This window comes from Myotis davidii, unplaced genomic scaffold, assembly GCF_000327345.1.
Source record: "Myotis davidii unplaced genomic scaffold, ASM32734v1 scaffold705, whole genome shotgun sequence".
NCBI classification, from domain to species: Eukaryota; Metazoa; Chordata; class Mammalia; order Chiroptera; family Vespertilionidae; genus Myotis; species Myotis davidii.
The window spans coordinates 528,940-551,954 of NW_006296405.1; the positions used below are offsets into that span (position 1 = coordinate 528,940).

Genomic DNA, 23,015 nt, shown 5'->3' on the forward strand with positions numbered 1-23,015 from the left:
CGCTCCCATAGTGCCGCTCAGCCAGAAGCCAGGCTCATGGCTGGTGAGCACTGCAGCTGTGGCGGGGCCCTCTCCCACCTCTGCAGCAGCACTAAGCTATCAGTCGGACATTCCCTGAGGGCTCCCGGACTGTGAGAGGGCTCAGGCTGGGCTGAGGGACACCCCCCTCTGAGTGCACAAATTTTGTGCACCAGGCCTCTAGTATAATATATGGCTTGGCAGTGAATAATATTTACATGGTCATTGATATCATAATCTCTGAATATCAATTTGACCCAACAGTGGTGATATAACGATATTCCATGGTTAGGGAGAGGGAATGTGGGGGTAAGGTGAAAATCCTGACTTCCATAATGAAAAAGTTATTTGATAATATTTGTAACTAGAAAATCAAGTAATATATAAGAATGTTATTTAGTTATATGGACAGTAAATACCATTTTAATATGTTTGAATTTTTTCTATAAGATCCTCTTGTTTTAAGTAGTCGGGTAAACTATGGCTTTTAACTTTTAGTAAATTGGAGACTAACATATAGTTCTTAAAATGTTGAATTTCTGTTGACAGATTCAAATCTGTGAAAACTTACTATTTTGTATACTGTAATAACAGAAGTAGTTTAGTTTAAGGAGCTATTTAAAATATTAGGTCTACCCAAGAAATGTTGAGATTTGATTGTCTTTGAGATAGTTAATGGAAGGTGCTGCATATCTAGTGTATTTTTGTTCATAAATCCTGTAGGGTCACCTTCTCATGCAGGTGCTGTGTTAGACAAAAAGGAGAGTGTCAACAGAGTGCATCTTTTTCCCTAGGATGACCCAGGTAGGGCTGCAGTTGAATTGGTGAACAGCATGAGAGAACAAGAGATGGCAGTTTGAGGTACAGGTAGCAATTGGGGTAGTGTTTAATGATGAACTTTATTTCACTTTAAAAGCTTTAATACCAGTATTAGAGAGAGAGTGAGGAAAACCCATTGGCTGATATGATGGTGGTTAAAAAGTAACTGAATACAATCTTTTGAAGGACATTTAGGCACTATCAAAATTTGGTATTTATCCCTTTGACTCTAAAGTTCTTTCAGAAATTGCAAACAGAAAATTGAAAAAGTATAGCAAGAAATATGTACTGGGTTGTTCATTATAACATTGTAAAGGCAAAAAACTGACAACAACCTACCTGTTCACTAATGGATGCTTAGTTAAAATTGATATTGTGGCCCTAACTGTTTTGGCTCAGTGGATAGAGCTCAGCCTGCGGACTCAGAGGTCCTGGGTTCGATTCCGGTCAAGGGCATGCACCTGGGTTGTGGGCACATCCCCAGTAGGAGATGTGCAGGAGGCAGCGGATCGATGTTTCTCTCTAATCGATGTTCCTAGCTCTCTATCCCTCCCCCTTTCTCTCTTTAAAAAAATCAATAAAATATATTTTTAAAAAATTGATATTGTGTAGGCATTAAAAAGGGGATGTGGCCCTAACTGTTTTGGCTCAGTGGATAGAGCTCAGCCTGCGGACTCAGAGGTCCTGGGTTCGATTCCGGTCAAGGGCATGTACCTTGGTTGCGGGCACATCTCCAGTAGGGGCTGTGAAGGAGGCAGCTTATCGATGTATCTCTCTCATCAATGTTTCTAACTTTCTATCCCTCTCCTTCCTCTCTGTAAAAAAATCAATAAAATTTTTTTTTTTAAATGGAGGATGTGACTTAGATCTATAAGTATTGATACAGAAAGATGTCCTCTAAATACTACCTGGAGAAAGGTGTTTACAGACTAGTTTACATCTGTGTTTCTGTGAATGTATTTATGTATAAACATTTCTGTATAAAATACAAACAATGGTAGTATTTAGGCAGCACTGTAGTGTCTGGGCAGGGGGACTAGAGAGTTAGGGGGCAGAAAAGCTGCTTTATCCCCCATTCACAGTTTAAAGCCTAAAACTCAATATTTCACTAGATGAGATTATTTAGTTGTGTTGAAAGGTGTTCTCAGAACTGTGCTCTGCCCTCTGATTTTGGTACCAGAGAACTGTTTGTCTCAGTGGCACCTGAGCCTATCAGTCCTACTTGTCCCCATGGTACAAACATGAGAAGGGGAAACCTTATAGTTTTGTCACCTTTTCAATGCCAAATTTTCTTACTATATATACACCCACTGTCGTATGTGTCAGGTTTGTTTTCTCTTGTTTTGCTAAATAACTTTGATTTTTTTTCACATTGTTTAATTATTCAGGAAGCACCCCTTGTGAGAACTTGATTTTTTATTTCCTTCCTGTACTGCATAACAATACGATCTTTATTCTCTTGCTATTTATACATATTTAAATCTCAGACTTCTGTTTAAATTATTAGGCTAGCTTCCATATTATTTATCACTTCCATATATAATTATACCTGACAACCCATTTCTTACTATGTGGAAACCATTTCTATTGGTCTTGAGCTAGCAGTCTTACTAGCACAACTGGAAAACTTCCTCAGCTCTATCACTGTTACTTGTGTGATGCTTAAAATAGCTCCAACCACTCATCCTGTTCACATTGCACACCTAGTTTGTAGTCCCCCTTCACTTCACATCTCTTGACTCTCTAGGGCAGTGGTTCTCAACCTGTGCATTGCAACCCCTTTGGGGGTCGAATGACCCTTTCACAGGGGTCGCCTAAGACCATCGGAAAACACATATAATTACATAATGTTTTTGTGATTAATCACTGCTTTAATTATGTTCAATTTGTAGCAATGAAATTGGGGGTCACCACAACATGAGGAACTGTATTAAAGGGTCGCAGCATTAGGAAGGTTGAGAACCACTGCTCTAGGGTCTTTTGCTTATTTAATAATATTATAGGGTTATCCTATATAATAAAAGGCTAATATGCAAATTGACTGAGCAGCAGAACGACCGGTCACTATGAGGGACACTGACCACCAGAGGGCAAACACTCAATGCAGGAGCTACCCCTGGTGGTCAGTGTGCTCCCACAAGGGGCGCACTGATTAGCCAGAAGCTGGGCTCACAGGTGGCAAGTGCAGCAGTGGTGGCGGGAGCCTCTCCCGCCTCCGTGGCAGTTGGACACCCCCGAGGGCTCCCAGACTGCAAGAGGGCGCAGGCCGGACTGAGGAGACCCGCCCCCTCACCTCCTAACCCCCCGAGTGCACGAATTTCATGCACCGGGCCTCTTAGTTTTCTTATAATAGGGTGTTTTTTTTAAAAGCAACTTTTTACCATTTAAAATTTTTATTTCTTTGGCTTATTTTCACTATGGACTTTAAAAAAAAAAAAAGCAACATCCCAGTTTTTGTTGAATGTTTTTATCCTAGTTCTTTCATTCTAATTATTTATAAAGATAATAAATACAGGTATTTTATAATGGCTACTTGAACATATCAAATAGGATATTTGCCTAATGAGTACCTTTTCATATAGTTTTTTAAATACATAATTTTACTCATTTTTATTAAAGTATAGTTGTCGGATAATTTTTTATTTTTATTTTTAAATATATTTTATTGATTTTTTTACAGCAAGGAAGGGAGAGGGATAGAGAGTTAGAAACATCGATGAGAAAGGAACATCGATCAGCTGCCTCCTGCGCACCCCCCACTGGGAATATGCCTGCAACCAAGGTATATGCCCTTGACTGGAATCGAACCCCGGACCCTTCGGTCTGCAGGCCGATGCTCTATCCACTGAACCAAACCGGTCAGGGCATTGGGTAATTTTTTAGCAGAATTTCAAACAAGAAGACACTGCTCTTTTCCAATGTCACTTTAGATTACCTTTTCATCCTTTTGTTTTTCTGTACTGTTTATAATTGCTTCTGCCTCTCATAAGTCTTCCAAATGGATAATAGAAACTAGGCTCAATAGAATGAAGGCAAATTCATTTGTTTTGGAGTGCAGAGTTCTCTCTATGGTAGACAGCAATTTAGCATTTTATCCAATGTATTCATCCATAGTTTGCCTTTTTTCAGTATAAAATCTTGACAGTGATCTTGAACCTTTACGTGTTTCTTTGCACAGTTACGGCTTTAAAAAGCCTGAGTCTGTGCTGCTTTCTTTTCCCTTATAATTTTTATGAAATCAAATTTATTAATATTCGACGCTCTCTATGTTTAATGCATGTGGAGTAGTAAAGGGAACAGTACCAAAATCAGGCGTCGGTCATTAATGTTCTGGACAAGCACTAGGTAATGAGGAGGCGCTTTGACCAGAGCTTGAGAGCAATGATTTGTAAGGGTAAAGTCATTTTGTATGTGCAGTATGTTATTTTTCCCCCTTATCTTTGAGTTTACAGGCAGTATATTTGAATTTGAAAGAGCTTGCTTTAAGAAATTTCCCTTGAGCCCTGGCCGGTTTTGCTCAGTGGATAGAGTGTCAGCCTGCGGACTGAAGGGTCCAGGGTTTGATTCTGGTCATGGGCACATGCCCGAGTTGCAGGCTCAATCCCCAGTGGAGGGCATGTAGGAGGCAGCCGATCAATGATTCTCTTTCATCATTGATGTTTCTCTCTCTCTCTCTCTCTCTCTCCCTCTCCCTTCCTCTGAAATCAATAAAAAAATTATATAAGAAATTTTCTTTGAGATTATTGAAGTCAAAATTATGATGGGGAATCATTGATCTCTAGAGATACAAGCTCATAGTACAGAGAAAGAAAAGAAGAAGAGCCATGGCCTGGGTTGTGGACCTGGGTCTTGAAGTATTTCCATGACTTTGGGATGTGTTTACTTAAGAGGATGACCACATAGCTAAGACCCCCACCCCCCCCTTCTGCTTATTTCTGTGATCCATTGTTTTTCACTCTTTTATAATCTTCATCTGCTAAATGGGTACCACTGTTTGGTATTTATTAATTTTTTATGTATCACTTTGCAGTTGTATTATATGTCACTTAAAGAGGGCCAAAGAAAAATTTTCTTTAAAATGTCACTGATTACTGTGAATGATTCACGTCCCTTGATTAGAACATCTGTGGGTAAGGTTTATTAAACACTTAGCTTAATACTGTTTTCATTGCAATCCACATGTCAGGTGTTAGGGTAAAAACTGGTCCAGTGTATTTAAAATGAATAAAGGTGGCCTGGCCAGCATGGCTCAGTGGTTGAGCATCAACCTATGAACCAGGAAGTCACAGTTCAATTCCCAGTCCAGGCACATGCTTGGGCTCAGTCTCCAGTGTGGGGCGTACAGGAGGCAGCCAATCAATGATTCTCTCTCCTCATTGATGTTTCTATCTCTTTCTCCCTTTCTCTTCCTCTCTGAGATCAATAAACTATATAATAAATAAAATGAATAAAGGAAGTAAAGTTCTCAAAGATTTTCAGAGAAGAGAAGGACATTGGAAGCTTGAATACCAAGTGCACTGCATAGGTATTCCATAAAGCCCTATTAAATTTTGCTTAGTAATATTTATGAGAAGCTACTTCATGGCGTGCTTTGTCCTTTGTGGATGGTGCAGCAAAAAGCACAGAAGGCACAGCCCAGAAGGGGAGGTCAGAATTTTAAATAGCTGTTACCATTAGGATTTTGTAGAGGGTACCTGGCTATTTGCATTTTTTTTTGTATCATGGGGAAATTATATGCTGCCTATGACTTCGAAATTTTCAAGTTCAGATACTGTTGTCATCCTTAAGGTTTTGATTTGTTTTTCTTTAGCCTACTATGATTAGGTAGCCTTTGGAGTGACAGGGCTCCTTCTCTTCACTTCTCTGACATGTGGATTCATCTACCTCTATACTGAGAACAGAAAAACTGGAAGTTGTGATTAAGTACCTTTTAATGTGGAACTTAGTGCCTTCTAAAATTTTTCAAAAAATATATTTTTATTTATTTTTTATTTTTTTATATATATTTTTTATTGATTTTTTACAGAGAGGGAGAGAGATAGTTAGAAACATCCATGAGAGAGAAACATCGATCAGCTGCCTCCTGCACATCTCCTACTAGGGATGTGCCCGCAACCCAGGTACATGCCCTTGACCAGAATCGAACCCGGGACCCTTCAGTCTGCAGGCCGATGCTCTATCCACTGAGCCAACTGGTTCCGGCCAAAAAATATATTTTTAAAGAGTTTTTCTAGATCATTTGTTTGGATTTTCATTGAGGACTTGATGTGCCTGAGAATTTTTCTTTTTTTCTCTCTGCAATTCAGAGTTGTATTCCAAGTTTGCACATTTTAAACTGGATGTTTGACTGGCTAATAGTTCTTTGACAGTGAGTATCACCTTTTCATAAAAGTACTGGTATAGTCAGATATATACATCAGTTTTCTGATTTTAAAAAAGAACAAATGGTAGGTATGGGAAATTAAATAAAAGGCAAATTATTTTTATGATGAGACTAGAGGCCCAGTGCACCGGTCGGGTCCCTCTGCCTGGCCTGTGCCCTCTCACAATCTGGGACCCCTTGGTTTCAGCCTGATCCCTGCAGGCCAGGCTGAGGGAACCCCACCAGTGCATGATCGGGGACCAGGGAGGGACCACGGGAGGACTCCAGGGTCTCGCCCAGTCCCTATGGGCAGGACCCCAGCAGCAAGCTAATCTATTAGTTGGAGCGTCTTCCCCCTGGTGGTTAGTGCTCATCATAGTGACTGGTCGAATGGTCATATCCTTAGCATATTAGGCTTTTATTATATAGGATTTTTTTAAGTGTGCAAATTAAAGGTTAGTTTAATGAATCCCCATCACCCAAATTAAAATTTTGCAATTATTGGTATTTTCTCACATACCTATTTCTCTTTTTTTCTGAAATATTTTAGGACATATCCCAGGGGTTTTTCTTAAATAACCATATTGCCATTACACTTAAGAAAATATGCAATTCTTTGAGAAGATGATTTATTTTAAACATACTGTATCTCCTACCTTTGAATCAAGCTATAACAAGGAAACCAAATTGTGAAAATTAAGCTTTTGATTAACCTTTCATGAGTTAACAGTAATTTTAATTAGCTAATATACTGTTAGTTTATATACATGGATTTATAAATTTTCAGTTAAAAGTAAACAAAGGTTCACTGTTGCTGTGAAATAGCAAAGCAGTGATGTTTGTTTATTAAAGATCTATTTCTATTTTATTGATAGCCTTCTGATATCTAAATATTTTGATGTTCTTAACTGGAATATGAACTTTTTAGAAAATATAAATTTTAGCCCTGGCCGGTTTGGCTCAGTGGATGGAGCGTCGGCCTGCGGACTCAAGGGTCCCGGGTTCTATTCCGGTCGGGGGCATGTGCCTTGGTTGCGGGCGCATGCCCAGTGGGGAGTGTGCAGGAGGCAGCTGAAAAAGAAAATATAAATTTTATTTATGTTTTGACTGTATTTCTTTGATCTCAAGATGGCATCATTTTACCATATTTTTCTTTGCTTTTCTCTGTTACTTTTTCTGCAACTGGTTTATCTCTGACTATTTGACTTTGTAAATCTGCTTTATAAAACATTCTGTTGGGGGTGGAGTGGGGCTTAGTTTTCCTATATATCTTAAACACTTTTTTTCTAAAATCTATTTGGAGAAAAGTATTTTCCTTAACTTATGACTCAATTTAAAAAACAATTTTTTTAACCTTATTATTTGGGAATCTGGTTGCAGAATGATTCATCCAGGGAAGAACTAAGTAATAGTGATGATTTTCTCATTTAAAAAAATAACATTTACTTGGAACCTACCAGTGTTTATTTTGTTCTGACATGGAAGCTTTAAATGAAAGCATAACACTTGAGTGGGGAAAAAACTGTTTTCTAAGGAAGTGTGATTTTTGGGTTCCTGGGTGGTAATGAACATGCCTTTTGTATAACTAAATTTTGTGACTTATCTATATGAAAATATTAAAATATGTACTACTTTTTACCCCTTAGATAACGAGCCTTTAAGTGTTTCGTATATCATAGTAAATTGTCAAAATTTTTTGCTTTACTTCTGGACAATACATACTTATTTTGAAATGGCTCTTTTTAAATATGAAACCTCCCCCAGAGGTTGTTGGCAGCTTCAGCTAACTAACTTAGTTGTAAATCCACAAACGAACAACTAAAACTTACCTACTTTATGTATTTTGTTTATTGGAGGATGTCTTTCTTAGAATGTTTTTTTTAATCTTCACCCAAGGATATATTTTTATTGATTTTAAAGAAAGGAAGAGAGAGAGAGAAAACATTGATTGGTTGCCTCTCATATGCACCCCAGTGACAACTCTCAATCTAGGAATGTGCCCTGACCAGAAATCGAACCTGAAACCTTCTGGTGTATGGGAGGATGCTCCAACCAACTGAGCCCCATTAGCCAGGGTTACCCTCTTTTTTGTTTTCTTTTTTTTTTTGGCAAAATACAAATTAATTCCCATATGATTAAAACTTCCTAAGCAACACGCAAAGTTTTTACAATATCGTATGGGAATTAATTTAGTTAGAGTTTTGTGTACTTCTTTTACGTTAAAAAAATTCCTAATGTGTCAGATGTAGGGTCAGGTACCTTTGTAGATCTTTTATTTCATCTTCCTCACCTTTTTTAGAGGTTAGAAAACAGGCTCAGAGTTAGTGGTTTACAATGTGACTCCTTTTAAATCATGAGTTTTCTGTCTGCTTATCATATTGCCACTTGGTTTATACATTTATACTTTAAATTTTAATGTGTTCAAAACTGAATTTAGCATCCTGCATAAAAAAAACTTGTTCCTTCTGTCCTGTGTTCCACTTTGTTATTAATATCATTTCACCTGTCTGACAAGGCTAAAGCTATTCTTAGATCTCAAACTGGCAGCTTCAGATTGTGGCTGTCTTGCGTCTTCATTCATGTGTTCATTTTATAAATATTAATTTGTGTGCCTACAATGTGCCAGAACTCTTTTAGGCTCTAGGAATGTAGCAGTACACAAACCAGACAGTCCTGCAGACTATATAGTATATTAGTGGTGGGAATGCAGCGGTGCGCTGTTATACATAGGGTGATCCCAGAAACTTCACATTGGGGCACATGTACTTTGTTTACATTTTGAAATTAGGAGATTGACATAGAACTCTAGTTTCTTTCTTCTTTTTTTTTTTTTAATATATTTTATTGATTCCATTTTTGAAAAATGGCAAGAGAAAACCCTATTTTATTTTGCCAGCTGAGCATGAAGAGTTGTATGTGTGCTTTTGTTATTTTCTCTGAAGTGCCAGGTCCTTTGCTTCCTTGGCATGCATTTATCCTGGACTCTCAGCCGCTATTTATTGAGTTTTTACAGAGAGGAAAGGAGAGAGATAGAGAGTTAGAAACATCGATGAGAGAGAAACATCGACCAGCTGCCTCCTGCACACTCCCCACTGGGGGTGCGCCCGCAACCAAGGTACATGCCCTTGACCGGAATCGAACCCGGGACCCCTCAGTCCGCAGGCTGACGCTCTATCCACTGAGCCAAACCGGTTTCGGCTAGAACTCTAGTTTCTTGGTTCCTCATGAAAATGAGACATTCTAGCAACACTGGATTTTCTCGTGGCTGTCCCATGTCTAGTCAGTTGCAGAGCCTATGAAGTCTTATTTTCATCTTCTCCAATCATTCCCACAGCTGTTATTTTAGTTGAGACCTTAAACATTTCTCTTCTGCTAGTTTGCTTTAATTCTGTTGATCACACCTTCAGCCAGTCCTGCACATATAGCCCAGTGATCTCTGTAAAGCACAGTTATGTGCGCAGTAACAACTGTCTCCCTGTTTGCCTGATAAAATCTGTTTGGGGCTCTTCATAATCTGGTCTTGACCTACGTTCTAATTCTCCCCATGGTCCACTCATCAAAATAAAAATGCAGTGGTCCCTGTTCTCTGGACCTATTCTGTGCCTTTTCTGTCTTTGCTTTAAATGCCTTTCCCCCTCCTCTGCATGTCCAAATCACACACTGGTTTTAAGGCCTGTGTAAATCCTTGGCTTCCTTGGCAAACCATTGCTGTCTTTGCCTGTAAGCTGTAAGAAATCTCTTCCTACTCTAAACTCTAGTAGCATTTTATGCAAACTCTTTTTTAGCATTTACTCCTTAGTGGACAGATCTCATCTTCCCTTGATAAATTTTAAGCTTCTTGAAGGCAGGTTGTGTTGTAAGAGGAGTTTTTGTTTTCCTTAAGGCACTTATGTGTAGAATATTTAGTAAACCAACTTTAATAGAAATAGAGTCTGTGACCTTTGTGGATTGAATAGATGCTAAGTCAGCATAACAGGTATCTATTTTTGTAGAAAGCTTAAAATATTTTGGGGGGAAGGATGCAGGGACTAAAACTGCTTGAGCTTATGGCACAGGTGTTGTTTTGTTAATTGCTCTTCATGTTATATCATTGCTTCTCTCCCAGATAAAGATAAATGAGTAAAAAGATGCCCTTATTCTTATTCTTTATATGTATGTATTTCATCACTGGTAGAAGTCTTTTCCCTCCCTCTGTCTGTTATTCTTTTCCCCATGTCTATTTTCTCAGTGGCTTTTATTTCTCCTTTGAATGGAGTTCCCTGTCCTCCTAATATGACCAACACTAACCTTTAAAAAACTTTTAAAAAAATTAAACTGCCTCTCAACCAGGAGCCTTTGCTTATTGTACATGACTATTTTTCCTTACAATTTAAACAAAGGCGCATACATCTTTAATTATTATTTTGCCCAGAGGCTGTTTGTCATAGATATTCAAAAGCCATGTTCATCTTCCCTCAGTGTGGTGGATTTTTCTTAGACATCCTTTGGAAGGCACTGAAATTTTACTTTTCTAGAATATCAGCTATTGATTTACTATCTTGGCAAAGTATTCTATTTTATTTTTTTAAATTGGTGTTCAACATTATATTAGTTTCAGGTATGTAACACAATGGTACAGTATTTATATATATTGTGAAATGATCACAATAAGTCTAGTTTTAACATCTATCATAACATAGTTACAGAATTTTTCGTGATGAAAACTTTTAAGATCTACTCTTAACAACTTTCAATTATGCAATACAGTATTTACTATAATAGCCAAGCTGTACATTACATCCCCATGACTTATTTTAGAACTGAAAGTTTGTACCTTTTGACTCTCTTCACCCATATTGCCCACCCCCCAGACTAGTCTTATCTTTCAATATAAAGTCTTTGTTTTCTTATATACTTGCTATTTTTTTCTTCCTCAGACTATGTATTGGATCTTAGGAAAACGTTGGATCATTTCATGAGCTTTCAAGAGAGCTATAGTAGCTAAGTTCTTCTAAATTGTTTATGCTTGTTAAATACTTTAGTGTTTAATGATATTAACTACATTAATTTTTTAGAACTTTTATTATGGAATATTTCAAACATAAATAAAAATAGAACAATAGAATGAACCCCCATGTACCCATTACTCAGATTCAGTAATTATCAACTCAGGGCCAATACCATTTCTTCTAAACCTTTCTCTCTTGACTCTATCCACAATAGGTTTTTTGGTTTTAATAATGTTTTTATTGATTTTTTTTTTTTCACAGAGAGGGATAGAGAGATAGAAACTCAAGGAGAAAGAAACATTATCAATTGGCTGTCTCCTCCTACTGGGGATCCAGCCTGCAACCCAGGCAATGTGCCTCAACAGGGAATCAAACAGACTACCTCTTGTTTCATGGGATGATGCTCAATCCACTGAACCACACTGGCTGGGCCATACTGGCTTTTTAAAAAAATGTTTTTTATTTCAGAGAGGAAGGGAGAGGGAAAGATAGAAACATCAATGATGAAAGAGAATCATTGATTGGCTGCTTCCTGCATGCCCACTAGTGAAGATTGAGCCCACAACCTGGGCATGTGCCCTAATCGGGAATCAAACCGTGACCTCCTGGTTCACAGGTCAACACTCAACCACTGAGCCACACCAGTGGCACTAGATTGGCTTATTTTGAAGCAAATCCAAAACATAATGTATTTGTAAATATTTCCATTTATAACTCTAAAAGAGAAGGATTTTTAAAAAATATATATACTTTTACTGATTTCAGAGAAGACGGGAGAGGGAGAGAGATAGAAACATCAAGGATGAGAGAGAATTATTGATCGGCTGCCTCCTGCACGCCCCCTATTAGGATCGAGCCTGAAACCCGAGTATGTGCCGTTGACTAGAATAGAACCTGGGACCCTTCAGTCCGCAGGCCAACTCTCTATTCAGTGAGCCAAACCAGGTAGGGTGAGAAGGATTCTTTATAAACATAACCCCAAAGTATTGTTTTTATGATATTTTGCACATTAACAGATTAATGAATATATCATGCTGTTTTCAAGACAACAAGTTAGTGAAGGTTGCTGAGTTTCTTCAACTTCTGTAGTGTGATTAATTTCAAGGAGAATTGTCAACAAACTGGTCTCAACATACAGAGAAAGAGAGTGGTGTACAAATTGCTTCTACCTTCTTCAGAGAAGCACATTTCTTCACCCCAGTTCCTCAATTGTATGGATATAGTTCAGAGAGACCACCTTCTTTTATTTTATAAACTCATTATTAGTAAACTTCGGAAACAATGCTGTCTGAATCCTAGGTCCTTGATCAGTTAACACCAGTCCTATGACAGAGGCTTACACCTTGGCTCCCTTTCTGGAAAATTCCAGAACTATATAAAAATCATTTCTAAAATCCTGATAGACATGTTTTGCCAAGAATGTCAGTTATCTCTTGACAGTTTGGCATTAGCCCTTAAATATTAGATTGTATAATCATAATGCCATTCAGGGAAAATAAGGCAGTGGGTGGCTGGCATTTTAAAAGTAAAATGAACTTGGATTTCTAGGAATGTTAATCATTAGTCTACTGAAAAATGCTGATAATATTTTTTAATAGTGAAATGATAAGTAAATAAAAAGCAGTATTTTGTTGCTTTGGCCAGTGTTTCTCAGTGGTTAAAGCATCGGCCCGTGCACTGAAAGGGTTGTGGGTTTGATTTCCAGTCAAGGTCATGTACCTGGGTTGCAGATTCAATTCCTGGCCCTGGTCAGGGAGCATGCAGGAGGCAACTAATCGATGTGTCTCTCTCGCATTAATTTCTATCTCTCTCCCTCCCTCCCCGCCACCCCCTCTCCCTTCTATTTCTAAAAATCAGTGGGGGAAAAATATCCTTGGGTGAGGATTAACAAAAAAAAGCAATATTTCATAAATAACTTAGATGAGAGATAAGTAAAATGTAATTTTATGGGTTTAACACACGTTTACCAGAATAATATCTGAAGGATATTTTCAAGTTTTGAAACTGAGAAAGTAATGAAGGAAGCTTCTAGTGAGTTCTCCCCAGTCTGCTAGCCTGACAAGCACATCTTAGAAATCATTACTTTTGTCATTGTATGCTGCCTTCTCATTGCCTTCCTTACCCTTGACCTTGCAGCATAGAAGAGAAAGCCATGGCCTCTACCATAAATACACATGATAACAGCAGTCTAGTAACTTTATATATTTTTTGTGGACAAGTCATTCATTTGTGATGATGGAATGGCTTATTTTTAATGTAATTTTTCATTCAACTAAACAAATTCTTTTTTTGCATCTAATTTAGTATCTGTACCCCATTCCAAGGCAGCATAAATTTAGCATAGCTTCTCATTTTACCAACTTGGTAGAAGTTTTTAAGTTTTCACTTAGTTTCCTTTTAGCTTTTTATATGAAATGGACTATAATAACTTTAATTTACAGCAGTGGTGGGGAACATCTGGCCCTTGGGCCATATAAAGCCTGAGAAATCATTTGGTCTGGCCCTGCCAAGGCATTAGGGGTGAGTTCATTAAGTGTTTGACCAAATACAGCCGGTTAATTTTTAAACTGATAATTTTGTATGGCCTGTGAGTGATGTTATAAATATCCAAATGGCCCTTGGCAGAAAAAAGGTTCCCCACCCCTGATTAACAATATAGGGTGTAAAGACAGACCCAGTGTATCTGGCATGTGGATTATATCAGGGATTATGGGAAAGGGGGTTGGAGCATTGATTTCTAATCATGGAAGAGAGATTTGGAGTGACTGTTTGGAAAGGAGAATCTTCTTTGGAAAATGGATAAAAGCATGGACTGTATCCCAAACAGACTACAAAATGGAAGCAACCTGGATTTATTCATCATGTAAAGGGTAGAAAAGATATCTTCAATTTTCTAGAAGAGACAACCATGTGGATAATTCATAATTTTAAATGATTAATGAAGAGTAATTGCCAGAGATCAGTGCCATCCATAGCATATTAGTTTTGGTCGATAGATTCTTCTTCTACAGATTTTTATATTATAAAATTAGGTTACAACTTCTTTTTGTTAAACTCATTTACTCTTCTACCTTACTCCATTCTTTCATTATCCCTGTAAATTTGTTTAGTTTCGTTTAATGGCTGGGATATCTTTATCTGTACTAGTATATTCAGTTGATTGCTTCGGATATCCCACGTTGAGTGGAAACATACATCAGTGGAGCTCTGGGTGGGTAGAGGTAGACACTAGTAGCAGCCTATTGTATAAATGGTTTATAATTCACTTAACCAATATCCTATTGATAAATATTTAGATTATTTCCATTTAAAATTTTTAATAAACATAGTACCAGGCACTCTGTCTTTAGAACTTTTTATTAATACAATATATACAAAAACTACATAAATAATTTTTGTAGCTCAATGATAAATGGAACAATAAAGGTGTAACTAGCGCCCTCAAAGTCCCTGAGGGTGCTCAAAGCTCTTTTCCAATTATCAGTCTCCACTAGCCTAACCACTATCCTATCTAAACATCATTGATTCATTTAGCCTGTTTGAAATGTGTATAAATGGAATCTTACTGTGTATGCTCCTTGGTGTATCGTTTCTTTCACTGTTATATCTGTGAGACGAATATCTACATTTATGTGTGGCAGTTCATTTTTGGGGGGTATATGATAGTCTGTTGGGTGACTGTATGTACCATAATTTATACTTTTTATAGTTGATGAACCTTTGGGTTGTAACCTAATTTTTGAATATTACAAATAGTGCTATGAACATCGTTAGGCATGTGTTGTGGTGAACCGATCTGTACATATGTGTCAGGAGAAGCACTGAAGGGCATAGGGTGTGCATATGTGCAGCTTTACAGTGTTAAGTATCCAGTGATTGAAACCATTTCATACTCCCACCAGCAGTGCCTGGTTGTTTTTGAAGCATAATTTCGTAGGAGTGAAATTTGAATAAAAGAGTAAATTAATTTTAAGTTTTGGGATATAGTGCTAAATTTGTCCTCAGGAATACTAATTCATACTCCACGGAACACAAGGTTTTATCTAGCTTTCATCTTTATCAATTTATAGTGAAAGATGTCTCATTTCTAAACTGAGTTGAACTTTTTATAGCTTAATTTTGCTCATTTGAATTTTCTTCTGTTAACTTTGCTATTCTGGCCTTTTCTTTGTTGGGGTGTTTCTAATTTTGCTTACTGCTTTGTAACAACTCCTTATTTTTTTAAAATAAAATTTTTGGTCATATGCTATACTTCTTTTTCTTTAGTTTGTCCTTTGATTTAACTGTCTTTTACAGTATAGAAGTTTTAAATGTGTGTGTGTGCTTGCATCTGCTATTCTTTTCCTCTGTGGTTTCTGGCTTTGGTGCCAGTCTTGGGAAAGCCTTTTTACCCCCAAGATTTTTTTTAAGTGTTTTCTTTGATGACTTTATTGGTTATATTTAATATTTAGTGTAACTATATTTGACTTCTTTCACTAACACAAGGGTACTTTTTAAAGTTTTAAAACAATTTAAACATGTACGCTTCTATTTATTTCACTAGCATTAGCTTTGGAATATTTTGCAGGTGTCAGAGGGTGACTAGTCAGGAAGAATGTAGTTTACCAAAGCATACATGTATGTGTCATTTGACCATGAGACATAAAGCCAGTTTTCCATTGTGGATACTGTTTCAATCCTTTCAGTGTGCATGTTACTAAAGTAGTTAGATCAACTTAGCATAGACTAAATCATTTTATTTAATGTCTATAGTGGATATTGTTCAAGGCTCTTCAACAAGACTTTGCCAAAAATAACCCTGGTTTCTCTGTTCTGTGGCCTACAATACAGGATTGGAGAGACCAATACTTCATTTCAAACCTTTAAAAATACAATTTTTCTCTATTTAAGAGATCATTTAAAAATGTTTTGGATTATTTCTCTTTTGCATAATAGTACATGCAGTTTGTACTGCTGATTTAGATGAGACCAATCTGTCATATATTTTTTTAAATGTTACAGTGGCCCTAGCTGACGTGGCTCAGTGGTTGAGCGTCGACCTGTGAATCAGCAGGTCAGGGCACATGCCTGGGTTATGGGCTCAATCGGAGCGTGCAGGCGGCAGCTAATCGATGATTCATCATTGATGATTCTGTCTCTCCCTCTCCTTTCCTCTCTGAAATCAATAAAAATATTTTTTAAAAAATAAACATTAGAGTGGGCTTTGTGAGTTCCCCAAAGCCCTTACCACCACCTAAAATTCCTATCAGAGTTATTATTTAGACCATAGAGCAGAGACATAAAACAGATACTGGACCAGTAGCCCTCTCCTCTACTGAAATGGATTGGTTTGGTTTGTGTAATTGAATCCTAGTACCCGAAAGGGGTGAGAATCTCAAGGAAAGGTAAGTTTTTGAGGAAGAGAACACAGAAGTGTTAGTCCTTTGTGATTATAGCCCCAGAGTCCCCCAGTCTAAGGGGGATGGAGGTTCAGGAGGGAGGGAAAGTGTAGGTGAAAAGAAACACTTCAGACAAGATTTAAACTACTATTTGTTTATTTTGCTGGTCTTTTGCATTTGGTAGCACAGTACTTATAGCAAGGTTGTGTCTGTATTTTGACAGTTTGCTAAGCCAGGGAGAAAATTGTGGGGATTTTTCTTAGTAAATCCATAATTTTGGGAGCATAGCATTTTTAGTTTAGTTTGAATTGACTAAAGGGGATAATGGATTTATGTTAAAGGCTCATTGGGGATCAGCTAGAAAGGAGAGAGTATGAAGGGAGAAAAATTAAGTACCTGTTTTTCATTTATGTGCAGGATGTACAAAAAGCCGTCTCATGCATTTTACATATTTAACCCATTTGATCCTCACAGACATCCTATGAAATGGTGTTTTCCTGAATTGTAAGGAGAGAACAAAGTCTCTGGGAGTGAGTTCACATTATTTTGTCTAGGCCCACAAACCCAGTCAATGGCAGTTCTGAGATTTGCACTCCAGTTTCTGAATCTAAAGCCCATTCATATGCTTTTCACAAGAGTATATATTGCCTTCTAAATTACCAGATTTATTATATCTCTTAAATATTTCATCAGTTTTATATAAATGTTGATGACACTTAAAATGGCATAACTAAGATGTCATCTTTAGTTCTTCTAGATAATATAAAGCCTGTGTGATTTCCTTTACCTTCCACCTTAGCATTGAGAGTAAGCATGAGGTTACGATCCTGGGAGGACTCAATGAATTTGTAGTGAAGTTTTATGGACCACAAGGAAGTAAGTACATGCGTTGGTCTGTGTTCTTCTATTACAGTTTTTATTCTCTTTAATAAACCATGAAAATATCCAAGACAGGTGGTGATATATGTGGTTTTTGAAAAGTAAATTTTGAACTTTAGAACCAGAGAGGAAATCTCGCTGTTATCATAGTTCATATACTTTTCTCTCTTATCTGTATGTGACAGTATTAAACATGAGCTGTGAATTCCGGGTTTTGTATGGATGACTATAATGATGGCTTAGGGAAATGTGTTTTGTTGTTTTATTTTTGTTTATGATATGTGTGTTTGGGAGCGGGCATGGGTTGGATTGACATAAGAGGTTATTACTTACCAAATGATTGGATAGTGTTTAATACTTAAAGAATCAGGTAACCTGAAGGGAGAAAGTGAATCTTTTCTCATTTTCTAACTGTATAGATTTTTAAAGAAAAGTACTTTAATCTGAACATAGAAATATAAGAGGTCCCTGACTCTCAAGGGAATTTGCAAGGTTATCAAAAGAGATTAGGATTTAATGTTTAATTTACACTTGGGTTTATTTTCTAATTTGGAGACATATTTTAATGTGTAACACTTTTACTTTTCTTTTAGCACCTTATGAAGGCGGAGTATGGAAGGTTAGAGTGGATCTTCCTGATAAATACCCTTTCAAATCTCCATCTATAGGTAGGTAATTACCCAGTTTCTCTCCTTAAAGAGTTTTGATATTAAAGAGAAAATGAAAAAAAAATCCTATGTTTTGTGGGAGCTAATTCCAGAAATGGCTTGTTAACTGAATTTTTCCTTTTTTTACTTTGGTTAAATTAATCAGTGACGTTTTATGGGGCTTCCATAGTGTGACAGAAGATGTTTAAATATACCCTTTGCCTGATTTTAATGACTACAACTCTAGGTTTTTTTTTTCAGGGTCAGATTAAACAATTATAAGGCTCACCCACTCTCTATTCAGGCTACAAACAATACAATAATAAATATATCTTAAATTTCATTTTAAGTGCCAGATTGTTGGAATTAATACTATATGGTTTCTATTTTAATTCTGTCATTTAAAAATCCTCTCTGTATCCTACTTTGTTGTTGTTTTTTCACTCTAGCTCTGGGTACCTCACCATGAAATGACCATTTTCAATTCTCTTCACTCCTAATCTTTAGTCCTTTAAACAGCTGAAGAAACTCACGTAGCAACCCCAGTGAGATTGTATAAAGAAGTTTTCCTCATCTTCATCTTCCTTCTGCCCAAAGGGGTGATATTTTTAAGGTGTCACCTCCAGTAAGGCCCTTGAGACAATTTAGGTATTTTTGTGTCAGATGCAATAGAGGTATATCTGATTGAAGGTTGACACCTTAATTATTTTGAGATTATAAGATGGCAGTAATTTAGCTAAGGTAGTAACTTTAGCCAGTTTTTAAAAATATAATTTTTATTAATTTCAGAGAGGAAAGGAGAGGGAGGGAGGGAGGAAGGGAGAGAGAGAGGTTGAGCCCCTTGTGCCCTTGACTGGAATTGAACCTGTGACTCTTCAGTCTGCAGGCTGATGCTCTATTCACTGAGCCAAACCAGCTATGGCTTCAGCCATTTTTTAAAAATTTCATTCTGTAGATTATTTTAAAATATTCTAAAATATTGGCCAATTTTAAAAGGAGAATATAAAATTGGAATATATTGGACATTCTCTGACAGTCACACCGAGCCTGATGTTCATAATTGCCTGATTTAAAACATCTTGCTGCTGCTGTGGGCTTGTCTTTGGAACTAATAGGAGATTAGACACATTCACCTGCCCCAACAATAGGGTTTTTTAAAAAGGTAGATCAAAGACATTCTGAGCTTTATGCTTTAATTTTAAGCCCCCACAATTCTGCCTAGGATAAATAATGCAAAAAAGTTAGGATAGTCACAGACTAATTCTCAGTTGAATGCAGCAGCCTCTCCCCTGACATTTAGCTATTTTATATGCTTTAGAGCTTTATGCTATAAAAATGCTACAGAGCATCTCTCATTTCTTCTCAAGCTAGGAACTGTTAGTTTTCATTTGAAGAACAAACTGGTGATTTCCTCTTATGGTCTCTTGGGTGAGTTTTCTAAACTCAGTAACTGAGAAGAAGTACTTTGTGGATAATTGAATTGGAAGTATCCCCATTGCTACAAGGGTCTCTAAGCTTCAGAGTTACCAAATGTTGAACTAGGAGAGAGCTGTGAGGCGTTGAGTCTTTGAGACAGGACATCTGCTTTCCTATCTATGTGGTTGGCAACAGCCCTATCCCAGTGCCATTCTAGGGTAGTAGGTTCCACTCAGTTTGGGACAACTTTTCTATCATGTTGCGCTACCCTGTCCCCCATTTACTTCTGGACTTCAGGGTGTTTCTTTATGTACGTATTTTAAACCCTCATGCGGTTGAGTGATGTGATCTTTAAACCTTTACAAACAGAATTCCAAACCATATAAATTCATTCAAAGACATTTCATAAATTTACTTAGACCCATTTACTTAGACTAAAAATTGGCACGCTAAATCTAGTTTTGTTACCCTAGATTCCTAATCAGAAAAGAAACAATATACTTTGTTGAAACGAACAGTGAACCTATAGAAATGCAATTACATGTATCCTGAAGAAATGTAGTTATTTTTCAAATCTTGTCTTAACATACTTTTTCAGATAATAAAATTGTTTCATCATAACTTTCAAAGTGAAAATATCTACACTGTAGACATTGTTAATTTATTAACTAACGATGTAGCAGAAACCTATGCACTTTCTTATATTAATGATGTAATGTGAAATTGGTTGAGACAAATGACTAGGCTAATTTAACTTCTTCATAATTTTTCCTTTGCCTTTCTGAATGCTTTTAGAATTTTGTAATACCTACAAATGTTTCTCTTAAGGAAGTAGATGTAGTTGAAATATTTGTACAAGCTGCCCTTGTTTCCTCCAAAGAAAGATTGCATAAGAGAGTTTTAATCAGTTGTGTGGGGTGACCCATTTTCAGGTCATCAACAATGTAATTACTGTTGGAATGTGCTTTAAATACTTCAAGGGGTAGTGGCTCACTTAGAATAAGCAAGGCTTCCTTTTCAAGTAATATAGATAGTTTTAGAATTATACAGAAGGGCAAGGAGATAAGAAAAACCCAGCCTCAATGTTCTTTATAAACCCTGCCTCTTATAGGGTCTAGGCAGGCATACACTCCTTCCTGAGCCAAATTTTGAGCTCTTAAATATTAAGATGTATAAATTACAATTAAGCCTCCTTAATACCTAGATATTGGAATTAAAAATATATATGAATATATTCTTTTTTGTTTTATATTTATATATAAGTATATGTATATATACTTATATATATATATATATACATACATTTTTTAATTGTATAAATGCTCCATATCCATAGTAGGAATGTAAGAAAGTCCAGGTGAGCAAAAATTAAAATGTCTCATAATCCTATCCCTTATTGGATATCATTATTTACATTCTGGTGTATGTACTTTAAAATATTTTTCTGCATATTTAAGTATATATTCAATATAATTTGACATGCTTATCTTTGGGGTGTCCTCCAAACATAGTTTGAGAGAGTTTTCAGTATTTACATAATTTCATGAGGTATAACTAAAAATTTCCTTTTAAAAACAATTTGCGTCTTTAAATGCTTTTTTCAAAATAGTAATAAAGCTACCTCAAATCCTCTTTAGAAAGAAAAGGGATATAAATAGACACTTGGGAGGTTATGAATTTACTCTTACAATGCCATCATTGTTCCAAATATCTTAAGCTCATCTTTTGGAATTTTACTTTCTCTTTGAATATCGTAAATGATGGCAAACCTTGATGCTTTGAAGCTGGGTATAAATTTTTGAAATGGCTAATGGTCATTTAATCCCAGAGAATAAGGTGAATGGGAAAACTGAGTATCATTAATTGGAGTAAAAAATTATGTATGATTATGAAATTGACTTAAGTAAAGGATTATGATTTTCTTATAAACTGACCCTGTGGGAGTTTTCAACAAGAAATTATAAAACTCCTTTAATCCCTTTAACATCATTGAAATATTTGCTTAGTTTTCCTGGTGGACTGCTTTGAAATAAATCATCTTTGATTCTTTCAGTTCTGATTTATTTGAAAGTTCACTTACTTTTATCTTTCTCATTCAGAAACATTCCTAGAATGCTTGGCAATGCTGCAGGGTGTCTCCAACTGTAGCGTTAGGAGAGTGTGATTGGTCAGTGGAGTGATTCTGGCCCTGGTTTTCCTTGACCGTGAGAATGATACCATCTGAACTGTTACTTTCTCTTCTAGAAAATGAGATATTATAATTAAATGAACTCTGCATGTTTGATATTGACCAGTGTATAAAATACTCAGGATGTTTGGCATTCTACTGGATAATTAGGAAGGTTTAAAGTTTTCACTAGTTAGGGAGAGAATATATCAATAGATGAATATAAATAAAATATTGCATATGTTTTAGTTACAGTGTGCCATTGCTTTTTAGGAGAGGGGTGAGGCAGCGCCTCATTTGAGGGAGAGAGAGTGTATAGAGGAGATACGTGTTTCATGTGTTGAGAATATAGTCTTTACAAAGCTTCAGAGATGTGAAAGTGCACATGAGATCTGTAGACATACTCTTTTGAAACCCCAAGTAATTTTCAGTCCATGAAGATTTTGTTCTAAGCAAAGAAGTTGCTACAGAGACTGCCATATTCCACACTTCGGAGTCACGGTAGTCGGTCATTACAGATGTGCTCCTCTAGTAAGAGAAAGCTTTTACCAAAGAAAACATAGACTTGCAGTTGCTGTGGGGGTAAACTAAATAAGTGATTTCATAAAGAGGGTAATATAGAGCAATTATTTATAAAAATAAAGAATAACCAATAAGCATAGGATATAAAATGGTTTTATGTCTAATCACATAATGCTGATTTATTAATGAGAGAATATATGACTTATCAAATTGATAGGTTAGATGTTATTGGTAAAAGGTATGAGATGTAGCCAACCTAGCTGGACATACTGATCGATAAAGATTTTACATTTTTTGGGTCATTTTACTTAAAAATTAAATTATCTAAAGGAAATATTCAGAGATGTGCTCTAAGATTATTGTGCAAGAATATGTACATTGCAGTGTTGTTTTTAAAACTTAAAAGTTGGAAGCAACCTAAATGACCCAATTGACAACAGTTACATTATGATACAGCCTAATGAACAAAACGTTTTACAGCCTTTACTCATGTTTTAACACATCTTTAAAGGTACACACAGAAAAATGTGTAACTTTATATAGTGTAACTATTTTTTTCCATGTAAATTCCAAGTATGAATGACAAAATATTGAGTATATTAAAGACATTTTTCTGTAAATTTCCAAATATTCTACAAGTTCCCTTTTATTCTAAAAGTAAATGTTTTTAAACATATGGCAAATACATGTTTTTTAAATATCCTGTCTGCATCCTTGTATGAGCCTATACTTTTCTTGTCTTCTACTCTAGAAAGCCATCAAGCTACCTGTGGCCAGAATGCCCACCTGGTGGCTTGCTAAGGACCTATTGCCCCCCCC

The 23,015-nt window shown here is 36.4% G+C and overlaps 1 protein-coding gene across 9 annotated transcripts in view; it reads left to right on the plus strand.

The window, feature by feature from the left end:
- The window catches only part of UBE2H (ubiquitin conjugating enzyme E2H), a 108,592-nt gene that overhangs the window by 43,814 nt on the left and 41,763 nt on the right, over positions 1 to 23,015 (plus strand). For 5 of the 9 annotated variants that reach the window (XM_015568877.1, XM_015568876.1, XM_015568878.1 and 2 more), the window contains 2 exons: positions 17,365 to 17,441; positions 18,038 to 18,112. In XM_015568877.1, the coding sequence (XP_015424363.1) occupies positions 17,365 to 17,441; positions 18,038 to 18,112 (152 nt within the window). Of the gene's footprint in view, positions 1 to 770; positions 880 to 17,033; positions 17,096 to 17,364; positions 17,442 to 18,037; positions 18,113 to 23,015 lie in introns of those variants that run through there. The other 4 variants (XM_015568883.1, XM_015568880.1, XM_015568881.1 and 1 more) reach the window with 3 other exon arrangements.